Source organism: Corvus hawaiiensis, chromosome 10, assembly GCF_020740725.1.
Source record: "Corvus hawaiiensis isolate bCorHaw1 chromosome 10, bCorHaw1.pri.cur, whole genome shotgun sequence".
Lineage (NCBI taxonomy): Eukaryota > Metazoa > Chordata > Aves > Passeriformes > Corvidae > Corvus > Corvus hawaiiensis.
This window is the reverse complement of record NC_063222.1, coordinates 5,667,275-5,682,703: the sequence shown is the minus strand read 5'-3', so window position 1 is coordinate 5,682,703 and position 15,429 is coordinate 5,667,275. Positions and strand designations below refer to the sequence as shown.

The window sequence follows — 15,429 nt, the reverse complement described above, 5'->3', positions numbered from 1 at the left end:
TCTCAAGCCACAGCCAACCTCAGCACCCACCAGGTATACAGCTCGCTGGAAGATGCTTGTGGTTTCCAGGATTTTGTGCATGGTCACGGTTTCCAGGTCATCAGGATCCAGCTGATCTTTTTGGAAAGGCATTCCATTGAACAGCACCACAGGGAGAGGGCCTACACCCGTTTGCTCATAGTAAGCCCTTGCTGCCTAAAGACAGAAACAGAAGCAGCTTTAGCATGTCAGCCCTTTGCCACCAAGGTTCCTAAGAAGCTGTGCAATACCCACAGGTCTGTTCTAAACACACCCAGGATCCTTACAGCTTCTGTTAGATACAGACAAAGTTAATTTGACGCAGTGCATAAGACACTTTCTGTATCTTACACGCACAAGATGTCCTTGACTTTCAGAGTTTCAAAGCAAAAAAAGTTACTCCATGATACAGAAGTGCAAAATACTCCATTAAGTTCATCTTGTAAATTAATTCCAATGAGCACTTCCTGGTAGTAGCAAAAGATGCACAACAGGAAACATGACTTTGCCTGTGGAAGCAAACGCAATGCAAGCAGTGATAGCTGTAACGTGAGATAGGGTAGAGAGTTTTTTTATTTTTTTAAGAATGTGTTTCTTAAACCTGTAAGAAGACAGTTACTTGTGAGGCAGGGAGTTATTCTATCAAGACAAATTTCCCTGTTTCATGTCACCACTGCAAAATGCACTGTCACTGAATGACACCCTGTTAGAAGTTAACTAGGTTCTGCTGGTTAGAGGCTCCGGTTGAGGCCTCTCCACTCATACAGAAATGCCTGTCTTACTTTCATGGATTTTCATTTCCTTAAAATGTTTTTCTCTTCACTATGCTACACTGGAAGAGCCATATGCATAAGAGCCTATTTGCTGTAACCCTGACTGCATTCCTTACATTTACAGATGTAGGCAGCATCACGTGCGTTACAGAGCTACTGGCGACAGTATTTTCATTTGTTTCAGAACAACAAAAAGCAAGAAACATCCCACTATAGAACTTCAGATCAAATCTGCTTCATCTCACATATAACTGGTTCAATAGTGATTTGCCCTCCTAATTTTCACCATACAGAAAAGCATCAGCCCTAAAAATGACTTCAAGAATTATTTGCAGAAATTTGTTGGATGTCTTGCTATAGAAAAGTCATTTTGAATTCATAATCATGGCTTTATCTCACACAGTATTCAAACACTGATTCAGAAGCCCCACACCGATCCCTGCCAATGTTAAGCCTCTTGGTTTTTTCATGAGTCATTCCATCACCTTGATTTTTTTTACAAACACTTTTAAACTCTACTGAAGTCTGCATTCCGTAATGAAAGCATGACTTATGAGTCACAAGAAAGCTATCTTGGTTCTTTACATAGAGATTTTTAAAATATATATATTACATTATATGTATTATGTATATTACATAAAGCTTGTGCTGAACATAAACAGTAAAGTATTACTAGAAGTCCCCAATGTGGTAACAAAATAGTTACCTGGTTGGTAAGAGAACTGGATCAAGAAATTGTATGTAATTATATTTTCAAAACTGTTGCAGCAAAAGAAGTGGAAAAAAAAAGCTCTATTTCATGAATTCTTACCTTTCTGTTTTGATCATAGGCAGAATCAATTCCCAGAATGCTGTTGACTTCCACATAAGGATACTGTTTCTCAAGAACACTAACAACATGTTCCACTTTGAGCTGGTCTCCTGTTTTTACTTTGTTATATATCTGAAAGGGGAATACAAGTTTACAGCTGCAACTGTAGAGCCTCTGTCCTTATCAAAGGCAAGCTGACTTTGTCACCTGTATTACAATAGTTATAATAAGGCATTAACAGCCAGACTGCAAAACTTATATTTATCAGCTGCAACAGCTCCTAAGCACTTGTAGCCCTTATAAGTTTCTTGCTATACCTTGTAGTCATCCCAGTGAGATTGGAAGAAGGTAAATAAATATTTCTTTAAATAGTAACTTGTATCTTTAGTTAGAAAAGGTATCTGAGGAGGGAAAATAGTGCTCTGGGGAAAAAAGCCTCAAATAAAGCATATCCAAGGAGCTACCTTCCCTTCAGAACTTGGGATATGCTTATGAACAATACAACCTCACACGTAAAGCAGGTAACTCTTTCCCTCTTGAAGGCACAAGATTTTACTTTGAGCTACAAATACATACCCAAAATAAAAAGAATAAAAGTAACTGTCTTTAAGTAACCACCAATTTAATGTCACAGTATGCCCCAGCTTGCCAATCTGCACAAGTATCAAGCCACAGGTGAAATCAATTTACCAGCACCTGTATTGCCCTTTAATGTGGCAAAGGTATGCAGCTGGAATAGTTCAAACCAAATTATAACAGTGAAGGGATGGTGCAGCTCAGAACTCACAGACAGAATGAGCAAAGGGACAGGACCAGAAAAACGTGCCAAAGTGTTAAGTGTCACAAGGAAACCCAGTCTCACTTGTCAAAGTTAGGTCAGAAGCACATTACAAGGACACATGTAATCTGTGGCACCAGTATTTGGAGATACTCTGCATACTAACCAAGCCAAAGAACAATTCCTTCCATCATCTACATATTAGCCCATTAACATCACCTTACATACATGGAAAATACTAAAACACTCATTTCTCTTTTAAATTAATACTTACAGACATGACAGTCTGAAAAGCATAATTGTTGTCCATTTCTTGTGCCACATAATTGTATGTCCTAAGGAGGGCAACACCAGGATCCTGAAGTCCATCAACATCCTCTGAGTCATTAACTACAAAGACCAGTCCTATCCTGCAATCACACAAATTCTCAGGTTATCAATCTATTACACTAATGAAGAATTGACTCTTCATACAACTGCTGGCTATGATCATCATCTTAGACACAGGCTTTTACTAGAATAGCCTGGGAACACGTTGAGCAGAGCGGCCAGGAATCAAATTTAGGACATATAATCTGTAACAAGTCCATCAAAATCTTGCTTTTCACCCTTCTCTCATCCAAAGCTTTAAATTTCTTTTGGACTGTTACAGAAACTGAACTCTGTTTTGCTAGTAGAGAAAGTTATATTCAAAAAATATACACATCCTTCGAATACAAGGCATGTAACATTTCTGCTGTGTCCTAGAAATGAAAATTTTACAACTGCAGAAGTCACATGAATAAAACTGATGTAAAAAAACCCCAAACATTAAAACACAGCAATTACCTCAGCGGGATGTGGTTACCAAAGAACATTTCTGCCACATTCAGTAGTTCTGCTGTGGTCTCATGAGTAGGATCTACTATCAGCACCTGTACACAAACAGCAAGTGAGAAGTTTCCATTCCCTTAAGAATTCAAGAAGGGGTTTTGATCAAAGATCACTTTATTTATGTCTCAGTGCAGAATTAGCATCAGGCCTACTTTATATGCTGCCAGGGAGATGAGACTCATTACATAAAAAGCTTCTTCCAAAGTGTCTAAGTCCATGATCTACAGTACCCAGTCTAAGCAACTCCTTTAACCAGAGGAAACAGGACTCCTTACATGATACCTTTACCTCAGTATAGCCTGGCACTGGCTCCTGCCTCTGCCTGCACACAGATCCACCCACTCCCACATGCCTGGGAGACAGGCATTTGTCAGAACTGAGCAACACTTGCTCTGCTCAGTGTCCTGGAGAGACAATGTTGCCAAGATGTTCTCTGCTGTCCCAACCCAGACAGAACTGGGCCGTTCAGACTGCATGTAGGGCCCTTCATTCATGCAACTGTTGTCTTATAATTTAAAAATCTCTGTTAAAAGTATTGAATTCCAGAGAAAAAGGTAACACATCAATGCTCCCACAGCTTCAGATGGTTCAAGTCCCTATTTTCCCCTAATCAGAGTTCTTTTTTTCCATAAGGCCACTTTGCCACATGATAAGGGTTACAGTGCACAATTTGCAAACTCTTCATCAGATCTAAGTTTAAGTAATTTACCTACAGACTAAAAGGACACCTAGAACTAAGCTGTTGAGCATTTATTCAACTCTTGGTGCATGAATGCTTTCTAACTGAAACAACTGTAGTTGATCTTGCCTCTGCTAAGAAGACAACAGTTAACAAATTTGACAGATTTCAGTAACCAACTTCAGGTATTATGACAAAGTTGCAACACACCAAATTGTTATTTATCAGATGATAATTTTGTCCATTGACAAAACAACTGCTGGCATCTAATAGAAGCCAGAGAATCATGCTCAGTAATCTCTGAATCTTAGCCATAACTTACTAATATGAGGAGAACAAAACCTGTTAGAAAAGCATCCTCTCTCTCAAGCTATTTAAGTGACAGGGAATCCAGTGTGTATGTGAGGTAAGCTACAAAAGCTGATGCTCCTGCTCTTGAGAAAACAAAATGCACATTTCATCTAGTCAGATTATTACTTACAAAATTATGGAAGTTTTTTCTAATTTGTCTGATCACACCAGGAAATGTGGGACGCAGCAGTTCTTGCACACTGGAGGGCCAGGAATTATACCGACTATCAACTTCAAGATTGTTGATCCACTAAGAAAAAGTAAAGGCATTTAAGTGATTGACAATCCTCCTGCTCTGGTCTCAGACAAAAATATTTCCCAATCAGACACTATATTGAGAACTGTATAATTAAGAAACAATTTCATACTCACTGAAATTGCAGGACTTCTGATGTCCACAGCATAGTCAGAATCTGAAGGCTGGATATTCAACTTGAGAACATTGTGTAAGGAAAGCCCCTCAATCCCTAAGCTGTGCAGGCCCTCCATAACACGGGCTTCATTGCGGAGCACATCGATCAAGCTGCAAGGAAAAGCAAACTGGGGTTAAATTTTAATGCCACAGCAAATAACTTGTTCTTACCCTAAGGGTTAACAGATGAAAGGTACAAACAAGTCTGTCATGTCCGGGCATCAGTTCTTATTTATCATCTGTTTCTTATTGTCATAAGAAACTTGAGATAACTTAAATCTATTCAATTAATATTTCTAAGGAAAACTACTTCAAATCAGGGTAACTAATCCATTATATATATATATATATGTGTGTGTGTGTGTGTGTGTGTGTGTAATTTCAATTCTGTATTATTGAAACACATCTTGACAAAGATACAGGGTGGTTCCCATATGAAAAATTTACAGTGGTTTATCCTTTGAGAATCAGTCTGCTGTCTTCAGAATAAATCTGGATGCTGACAGTCTGAGAGACCAAAATCTTGCTAGTCACAGCACAGGTCAAAAGAACAGCACAAAGGTGACTTCCCATTCCAATCTTCAAGGGTATTCCACTTTCCACATTAGATTTTTTTGTTGGAAATGCACTTGAATAAGACAAGGAACCATGATTTGCTTTTTACAGTACTTACCAATCAAACCTAGTCTAGATTATGAAGCAGGTTCAAAACTGCCTAAATAACTTTATCATTCATGCACAAACAGGATGCAAGTTTCTAAACAGGATACAATTATTGTGAAAAACAAAACATTCCTACCTAAATATGTCCTGAGTGTCTAAATCAATAAGTAGTCCATTGATGAACAGGGCAGAATCTCCTGGTTGCAACCCTAATGTTCCTTTGAAATACTAAAAAGAAGCAGGAAGCCATTAGAAGAGTGCTCTGCACAGAAAATACTATTAAAGAGTTTAACGTGTTTTTTTCCAACACATCTTGTCTTGCAGTACCAGTTACAAAGTTCTATTTAGAGGCATGATGAACACTGAAGGAGAAACATTGTATTTGGATATTTTACAACACTACCATCATGAAGACTGTGAGCAAAGCAAACAGAAGATTACAAAAGTACCACTTGAAGCACCAAGAACAGGAAAGTAGCTTCTAATCAGAAAAAAAATCTACATTTTTGTATTAAATAGGCTCCCAAAGAAAATCTGAGTGTTAAATTGTATCTTTCTGTGGATAACTACATAGTAAACTCTAACATAATAGTAGCAGTGAACTTAACTAGCAAATAACACCCACACAAAGCGAGGAGTGCAAAGAACAGCTCTGAAGAGCAGGGGTAGATATAGCCTGGTCTGGATCCAGTGGCCCAGGTATTCTCTGAATAAAAATCAATCCACAAAACCATGGGTTTACTTGTGGGCCAGAGTCTGATCTAACACATAACAGAAAGGCCACCAGGTAGCTTTAGCTTGGACTTCCATCCTATACTTTGTCCCTTCCAGAACCACATGGGACAAGGGTGTCAAACCCCATCCTTTCTCTTCTGATTTTAGCACTACTGAACAGCAAGGCATTTCTCTCTCAGAACAGGAGTCTCAGGGGACTTGTAAGTAGCTCTGCATTTACTACTAGACTCACCAAGTATCACTGATTAGATGTCTAAACAATACATGTGTACTTAACATACAGGGTCTTTTTTCTAACAATACCAAATGAGACTGAAATGTGTGAATAGAGCAATGTAGCTCATATAGCAAACCCTGCTGTTTGACTTTTTTTCATTACTATCTTAAAATTTTTGTTTTGCACTCCATCCAGACCACACTACCTGGCATATTGTAATTGCACAAACTTCTGTACGAAAGCCTGTACAAAATTCCCAAGTGGTTGTTGGTTTTTTCAGTGCTTTGCTAATGCCAAGTACAGAACTGAGCTGTCTGAAACACTTCTGCAAATACAGAGCCTACTCAGTGACCTCCAGAGGCCTCTGATGACCTGGGAGGGGGGGGGTTTAAGATGCTGTTTCAAAGCACATCTAGACTTAGCTTGTAAATTCTATCCCTTCACTAGTTTCACTCTCAAAGCACCGACACTGGAACCATTTCCTCCACACAGTATGGATCATTCTAAAGCCACGGCAGGTTTTGAATTTATTCTGTGACTTCCTGATCCTGATCACTGATACATACAGATATCTAAACATCATGTCAAATTGGATAACGAGAAATAATTTTCTTCTGCATCCTTAAAACTGTACAAAGATTTTTAATATAGCTGCTTTTCAAGCAATAAATTTCTAACAAGAGAAGTATTTTCATATATGAGCAAAGAAGCTTAGTTATGTTCCACATCCACGTTTGAAAATCCACCACTTCTTCACTTCCCAGACGCATACGATAAAGTTGTGTGTGAAAACACTGGGTCATATTCTTGAGCAACATGTAAACATGAGTGCAAAGGCACTACGTTACTTTCTGGGCACATTACCTTTTGGTTCTCTTCAATTTCTGCTCTGAGTTCCGAAGAAACAACTGTTTTTGTTATGGCCCTACAAAAATAAAAACATCATGCTATGAATCATCTTCCTGTTTATCTGCTGGACAGATATCTACTTATCCTACCTTTTGTACCTTACATATTAAGAAAATCTTCTAGTGTAAAGAGATGCAGCAAGAAGCAGTTGCACTTGGTGATACCATTAAATAGTAGGATGCAGCATTTTTCTTACACTGTATAATCCAGCAGCACAAAAATGTTAACCACATGCCAATGCCCAGTGTCTAATTTCACATTACCCATAACATAAGTGTGCAGCTGACAAAAATGTAAAGATGGAGGCTGTCAACAGAAAATAGGGGATTTCACTCCTCGTGGTGGGCTCCCATTCCTTTCCTTACTTTGAATCTAGTGATTGCATCATCACAGAGTGGGCAAGTACAGCCCATAGATCAGACTGAAAACACAGTAAGATGCAATGCCTGCCTTAAGAAGCTCTAAACAGCACCTTAACATCAGGTAATGGGAAATAAGACCAGAAATGAGATTCTTTTTACTCTCATCTCAGGTGTATCTCCACCTACTCAAAAAGGAGGAGTTTCTACGATATTATCTTCACAATCCGGGCAATGGAATTTATCAAGAGAAATATATCTCTAGACTGGCTGGCCATGCCAGATCATTACTGAATTTTTTGAGACTGATTTGAATATGTTAAAGACAGTCACTGACAAAGTGCAAAAACCAGTGGAATTGCACATCAGCCTCTGACATGAGAATGACTGGGCTGTCTGGCAAAGTGGAGCCCAGAAGAAGAGTGGGACCCTGTGAATAAATAAATGTTAAGGCCACCAAACAGAAAACCCAGCCAATAAACTCTTGATGACTTCATGTAACAGGTTTAGACTCATTTCACAATGAAACAGCATGGGCAGTTCTGGCAAATTTTCTACCAGTCCACATCAGCTGCCATCCAAGAAAAACACCATGAAATCCTCTTTGTAACCGTAGGCTGTAGAACTTCCCAGCATAAACATTCCCCAGTGTTTGCTTCCAGCTAAATGAAAGTCAGAATTAACCCAACCAATGCTGCTTGTCTCAGGTCCTGCTCAGGAAAAGGAGAGTAATAAAACTTTCTAGGAGTCAAAATTAAAGTTACCTGGCCTTTGTAGGAAAGTTCTGACTAAGATCTTTCATGACCATCAGAGCATCCACAGGAGGAGCAGTCAAAATGCGAGCAGCAGTTTGAAAACTCAAATCTTAGAAGTGAAAAAACAGAAGTCAAGAAGTCAAAACTGAAAACAAGGCAATGCAGAGACATCTTAACTTTAGCTTTCAACTTTTTTGCCTGTTGCCTAAGAAAATTCACTTTCTATCTGCACCTATAGATACTTCTTCTAAACTCATCCTCTTTGTATTCAGCTTCTGTGTGTTGCCTTGAAGTAAGCAACCCTTTCCAACTGAACCAGTGTATGCTGCCTACAGGTTGCTTCAGTGAGTCCAGACCAGCACTCTTTTTTTCTCTGGCTGAGGTGGGAGGATCTGCCCTTCCACTGGATATAGGTAGATTCTACATTCAGCCTTTAGAATTACTCTTTTTGAGAGGATGAAAAGCCTTTTCACAGGCCTTTACAGATGTTTTCCAGGGAATGAGGCCAGATTGGCATGTAATTGATTTTGAAATACGGTTTTCCTCTGGTCTTGAGAAATCTCAATATTTCACATCAAAAATGTGCTCACAGAAAGAAACTTTACATTCCTTCCTTTTCTGCATTCAGCAGACCATACAAGCAGTCAGTTTAAGAGCAAGTAGCTTACTGTACTTCACAATATAGAAAACAATCCTCATGTCAGAAGTCCTGTGAAACAATCCTAAAAGCTATTTCAACAGGACTCCACAAAAAAGGCACTATAAAAACACAAGTATTTTCCAAGTGAGACTGAATGAAGGAATTTACAGTCAAACTCTGTCAACTGTACACAACCACTAACAACCTTGATTGTGTAGAACACCAGAAAACATAATTTACACTGAGTTTTTGTAGACCATAACTGAAAGCCTTTATCCAGATTACCTTGTAGCTGCCATACTTTCAAAGGTGCCATTTCATTGGTACTTTCCACGAGGTGTTTTCTGAGCTCTTTCAGCTCTTCTGACAAATCAGGATACAGCTGCCTAAAAGGATACAAGGATCAAACAACTTCTGCGGTTTCCTATAAGAAAGTCTGCTGCTAATTTAAAAGAAACTACCACATTAAAAAGGTAGGCTGCTAACACATACAGCAAACTCAGACATGTAAAAAATAATAACAAAGCAGAACACTGGCATTTCTGCAAAAGGTTTTTTGACATGACGAAGTCCAGCTGAGCTTTACCTTAGTTTTCCAAAGAGAAATCCTTGCACTTCATCAATAGGGTCATTTTCATCTATGACTGTAGCATTCACATCTGTGCCTGTGAACACACAGAGAACACCACTAGCACCAAGCTAGTCACAAAGAGAAAAGCAGGAAAACCTGGGTTTTGTATGTGAATGTGCACACGTAAAGAAAAAGTATACACACAGATTACACCATCAAAATAGTTTTGGCAGATGCATGGGAGTTTGTAGAACAGAGATCAGAGCTCTATAAAAGCAGCAAAGGCAAAAAAAACCGTGCAGAATTCTAAGTTCTGTCTTCCCAAAAAAAAAACCTCAGGAACAGGGAACACATTCTGCTCTGAGGATGGATCAGTTAAAGCAAATTAAAGTAGAGAAACTGCTTTACACCTGCAGAGAAGCTGGCTATCTGGTAAAAAATTAGCTGCATTAGTGGTGCCATTACTAAGATCTAGTCCAGGGCCATGACTCCAGCATTTCACAAGGACAAAAGACAAGTGCCATGGCAAAGATATGCTTCATCAGGAATATGCTCCCAGAGGGGATTTCAGAGCTCAGGAAAGAAAAATATCTGCAATTCAGACATCCACAGCAAAACAAATATAAAATTACCTTGGCAAAATTAAAATGTTCACATTAAAATACTTAAAATAATAATTCACCTTTCACCTGGGTATCATCCTTGGCCTTATATTCTGTACTTTTAATAGCCAGTTCTACGCCATAGCCAGAGAGGTAAACCTTTTCTTTGCTGGGATTCTGTAAGGAAAAGCCAACAGTGTGATATTGCCATCTTTGTTTTGATCCACAGATTAAAAGCTGCCACTTCCCAAAGCTAAGAAATCTCAGTCTGGTATTTCAGACACAACTGGTAGCGAGAAACAAACACAGTGAGTGACTCTGCAGTAACATACTCTAATAAAATTATTTCCTACTGTATTTCAACACACTTCTTGAAGTTCAGCAAGCAAGAATTATCTCTATGAACCAAAATACCATCAAAATCCACAAAGTAAAGAGGAACACAAAACAGTGTTTTCAGGACTCAGTGTGTGAGCAAGGCAGAGGGAGATAGACTCCTATCATCAAATCACAGAGGGTGGAAAGGAACTTCAGCTGTGAAGTTCAAAAATGACACATTCACTGAAGAGTTACCACAGAGAATGACAAGAAATAAAATAATGACAAAAGACAGGTGCATAATTACTTCTGCCTTTAATGAGAGGAACATGATCACTTTCTAAAAGTATTCTGAAGTATATAGGGGTCATATAACAGTACCAAGATCTAAAGTGTAATACACTGAATTTTGAATGTAAGTACTCCTCCCAACACTGATAAACAACTACTTCCTCTTATAAAAGGTAAGTGCTGTAGGCAATGTATGACTGTATTTTATTAAAAGTACAGTATTAGAAGTGAACCAGCTGATGCCCCTTTTTTTTTTTTTTTTTTGCCCCACATTCAAGCCTGACTGCTACACTGCAGGTTTTGGCAATACTTTGTAATATTCAGGTAACAAATCAAAGAACTCCAATTTTTCATAGCTTTTGAAATGTAGTTTTAAATACTAATCCAGTGGCCATGGACAATTTTGTGGAGGAAGATGGAAACCAGGATAAACTGCACTAGGAATGGTAAGTGGTTCTGTAAAAAAATTGCTACAGAAACATTGCCTTTCATTTGAAAATGGTACCTTAATGTTAATCCTTGCTTTTTATATCAAGTAACTAAAGTAACTAAGTGGCCTGACTGTGAAAGCTCTATTTCCTATGATCTAATATGGGTAGAGAAACACTTTTTTTTTTTTACATTAAAGTCTCTAATTAATCTGGAATTTAAGTCTGGATTTGTGAAATCAAACAATCTTATTTAAACAATCAGGAGATTTAAAATATTCTGTATTACTCAGCTACATGCAACAAAAAAGTAAAACTCTGAGTATTCCAAGTAAATGAACAATGACAGCAGGCAAATGTCAATTTAAAGGGAACAAAGCTGCGTCCGTTTTCTTTTTGAAAACCAAGGCCAGTTACTCTGTTTCAAATACCTCTGTTACAATGCCCAAATATACTTACAGCAATGTAGTGTCTGAGGACATAAGTGATTTCTCCTGCCTCAGCCTTTGAAACAAGGCTCCTGTGGTTTCTGTAGAACTCCTCTGAGCCAATCTCAGCATAAAGTATGACCACAGGACTTTCGGGGTTTGATGCTGGGTACTTGTGGTCCCCCTTGAACAGAAATGGCTTTGGCCTAAGAGGAGACAGTGAAGAATGGCACAGTGTGACTCACAGCATCTCCTCACTCCATGCATGATGCACATTTCTTCTCCTGTTTAATCACTGCTCCTTTTTCACCGAATACATACGTCAAGCCATGCCCACAAATTATATCAAGGCTGGCAGCACTTGATGCACGCTGACAAAAGCTTTGTGCAAAATGAACACATGAAAAGGAAACAAGTGACTAAGAGCTATTTTGAATCTAATATGATTCTAATTTGAAAAATGAACATCTTCCCTTAAATTTCCAAGTAACTTTCTCTCCCCACGGTGATTCATAACTTCTGTATGAAAAATTTAAAAGGCTGACAGAACAGATGTGCCAATTCATTTGAACCTGGTCCTTGGCTTAGTATACAAACAAGAAGGTGAATGAGAAGCCTATTTTCAGCTACTTTGTTTACATTTTGTCTAAAGTGAAATGAAATACTTAAAATATTCCATGTGAGCTATAGATGCCATATGTCTGCACACTGACAAAAAACTCCTTATGCTTAAAAGAACTAAATTACCAAGACTACAAAAAAATCAGACTGAATACAAAAATGTTTTCATATTATGAAAACAAACTGAAATGTAAGGATTTGGGTTGGTTTTGTTGGGTTTTTTTTAATAAGTATTGTATTTTATACCTTCTTTTTGTTATTAGCAGTTACAATCAAGTTCTGTTCTTGTAGAGAAATCTGAATTTTAAATATATTGTGGTAATGGTTTTCTTTGTCAATGCTGAGAAAACTACACAGAGAAAAAAATACTGTTCATGCTTTCAGCCACTCATAAAACAATTTGTTACATTAACTCTCATTTGAATATGCAGCCCAGCTCCTTTTGTTTTCCCTACATACTGAAGGTTTGACACACTCCTGAGAATTCCTACTGTCCTTCAATAGTTTCCAGCTATTTCTAGAATTTGTTTCCAAATTTTCCTGTGTACATTCCTCTTCCCAGCAGAATTATCAAAGAGCACGGGATAAGAAAACAATCATTGCAATCTGAATTAATACCAAATAAGAGACTGCCACTCCTGTGCAAACAAGGGACAGGAGAAATCAACACTGAAGAACATTGAAACAACAGGTTTATTACAACCTCCTTGCAGCAGTAAGTCTAACAGGTTAAATTTTAAGAGCTAATCCAATAATTGGAAATTAAGCAAATACCTGTCTGAAGCTGCCTGTAAAAGGTTTCCAAGAGAGTCAAATTCACATGTTTTCTCCCCATGCACAACAAAAAACAGGGTACAGTCCTTTGGTGGAGATTCATCTGCTGCTATCTGTATAAAATATTTATAATAATGCAGGTTGAATGTTTGCCCTTAGAACAAGTGAAAATTACAACAGTGTAGCTGTGCAGCAAACAGTACCATTTCCTACATTCCAAACTAGTACTTCTTCCATGTTTATGATATCATTTAAATGCAAGGTGAAACTGCAAGATGGAGAGTTAAGCCTTAACTTATTTCTCAGTCTGTTACTATTAGCTGTAAGGTTAATTGCAGTACAGAAAGCAAGGCTTGCAATTCTAGGCGTTGTGGTTGAGGGTTTTTTTGGTCTTAGACATCCCAAACATCTGTATTTGTTAAATATCAAATGACAAAATGACTCCAGATGAACAAGGAAGATGTTTTACAGTATCACTTAAATAAAGCAGTAATGTGAGACAATTTGCAATGAATTATATGATACCCAGAGATTAAAAAAGAACAGAGAACACAATGAACTTTAATTTATGGTTTCTAATCACTATATATATATACACACACACATATATATGGATTACTATCTTCAAGTAAGTTCAGCTGAGCAACAGGAACAGCAGCAGCATCACAAGTACCAATGGAGCCATAGGGATGGTCCTCATAAAAATCTTCACACAATTATTGGTGCAGCAGGCACAAAGATATGCAGACATGTCCAAATGCCAACTCTTTAGCCTACTCTACACAAAAATTCAGTGCCTCATTAAATTTATATATAAATATAAATAAATATAAATATCCACTCTGTAGCTCAGGTGTACAGAGCAGTTAACCAGTTCAGGTGTTTTATACTCTCAAATGTTTCCTTCCACAGCTCACTCCTTCCTGAGCCTTGGTAAAATGCTCTGCACATTGTCTGAGCATTTCCTGTACTAACCTGTTGAAAAGCTTGAACTGTTGCAGAATAAGAGCGTAAAGACAAGGAAAATTTCAACAAATTCTGCTGCAAAGGTGACAGAGTCTGGCAGGCTACTTTCAGCATTTCCTGGTAAGAAGAATAATCACTACCTGCAAAGTCAAAGTACAAACAGTTATCTTTCTATCCCATAGTCTCATTGAAGAGGGGCTTCTCATCTTAGTGTGATTTATGTCAACAAAAGCCCATGACATGAATTCTAAGTAAGCACGTGACCATCCCTCCTCCGTTTTCATTACAGCCAATTCTACAGAAGGATGAGAGTGAACTTCAATAGACATCCATGAAAGTACACTTGAATACATTCTTGAGGCTGTAAACATGGGCTGGGGAAGAGGGAAAAAGTTAAGAGCTCCCATTTAATTTCAGCTGAGAAATAGTAACACAGAGAAAAGGCATTTGAAATATTTCATACTTCATGTTGAACGAGGATCTGGCAAGCAAAATGTTTCAGACTCATCCACTACAGCTTTTGTCAAATGGATATCCAAAAGCCTTGAGCACATTACAGCAAAAAGTATTACTGAAATTAGTATTTTAGAAGTCAAATGAGGACTAACACAATGGAAGACAAAATACTGTGGTATATTTTTCAACTATCAGTCAGCATCAAGAAAAACACTGCAAAAACTTACCATCATGCTCAGCTGTCTTAATATTCTCACTGGCTTCAACAAAATTCCAGAATTTTTCTTGACCTTCTTCTGATAAAAATTCACTAGGTAAGATGAGAAGAGAGAGCTAGATCTACAAATATTCTCTCGAGTTACAAATCTAGTACCTTGTAATGCTTTACAGAAAGTTAGTACCTACCACGTATTTACCTATATCAGAAAACTATGTTACCAGGAAAAGCACTCCAGGAAAGTTAAAAACAAACAAACCCAAACAAATAATAGTTGCAGACCAGGACAAACACACAGTACATGAAAGCAGCTTGTAAGGCACCTACAGATCCTTTAAATGCCACTAACAGGCTGCAGTGTCCATCCTGGTAGCTCTCCTCCCTAACACATTTCTTTGCTATCTCTCTCTTATGAGAAACACATTTTTGTTGATTTTGCTGAAACAAACTGCAGATGACTGTAATTATCAGCTTTGGTAGTCTTTGGTGGAATTTTTCTGTTTGCTTGCTCTTAAACAAGCAAAAAGAGAAGTCACAGCTTCAAATCATGTTATAATTCCCATATATTAAGCATCTAATTGGGTACAAATACAAGGTTAGATAATGAAATTCATTCTCTAAACATTGCTAACCACAAGTACTGTATCATGTCCACACATGTAACATACTTGCTGTGCTAAAGGATGCTACAACAGAAGATTTGGAGCCCACCCACTGCCACAGTAACTTGTGTGTTCCCATCCAAGGGCAAGTGCTGCTTAAACACCTGGGTAACAAACTGCAG

The 15,429-nt window shown here is 38.0% G+C and overlaps 1 protein-coding gene across 3 annotated transcripts in view; it reads right to left on the bottom strand.

Moving 5' to 3' along the window:
* Positions 1–15,429, bottom strand: part of UGGT1 (UDP-glucose glycoprotein glucosyltransferase 1) — a 41,963-nt gene that overhangs the window by 22,653 nt on the left and 3,881 nt on the right. For all 3 annotated transcript variants that reach the window (XM_048314308.1, XM_048314311.1, XM_048314310.1), the window contains exons 3-18: positions 14,656–14,738; positions 13,982–14,112; positions 13,007–13,119; positions 11,643–11,817; positions 10,227–10,323; positions 9,560–9,638; positions 9,259–9,359; positions 8,343–8,442; positions 7,175–7,235; positions 5,495–5,586; positions 4,656–4,806; positions 4,414–4,533; positions 3,209–3,294; positions 2,655–2,790; positions 1,603–1,734; positions 31–195 (exon numbers count right to left, since the gene is read on the bottom strand). In XM_048314308.1, coding sequence (XP_048170265.1) covers positions 31–195; positions 1,603–1,734; positions 2,655–2,790; positions 3,209–3,294; positions 4,414–4,533; positions 4,656–4,806; positions 5,495–5,586; positions 7,175–7,235; positions 8,343–8,442; positions 9,259–9,359; positions 9,560–9,638; positions 10,227–10,323; positions 11,643–11,817; positions 13,007–13,119; positions 13,982–14,112; positions 14,656–14,738 — 1,822 coding nt within the window. The remainder of the gene's footprint in view (positions 1–30; positions 196–1,602; positions 1,735–2,654; positions 2,791–3,208; positions 3,295–4,413; positions 4,534–4,655; positions 4,807–5,494; positions 5,587–7,174; positions 7,236–8,342; positions 8,443–9,258; positions 9,360–9,559; positions 9,639–10,226; positions 10,324–11,642; positions 11,818–13,006; positions 13,120–13,981; positions 14,113–14,655; positions 14,739–15,429) is intronic.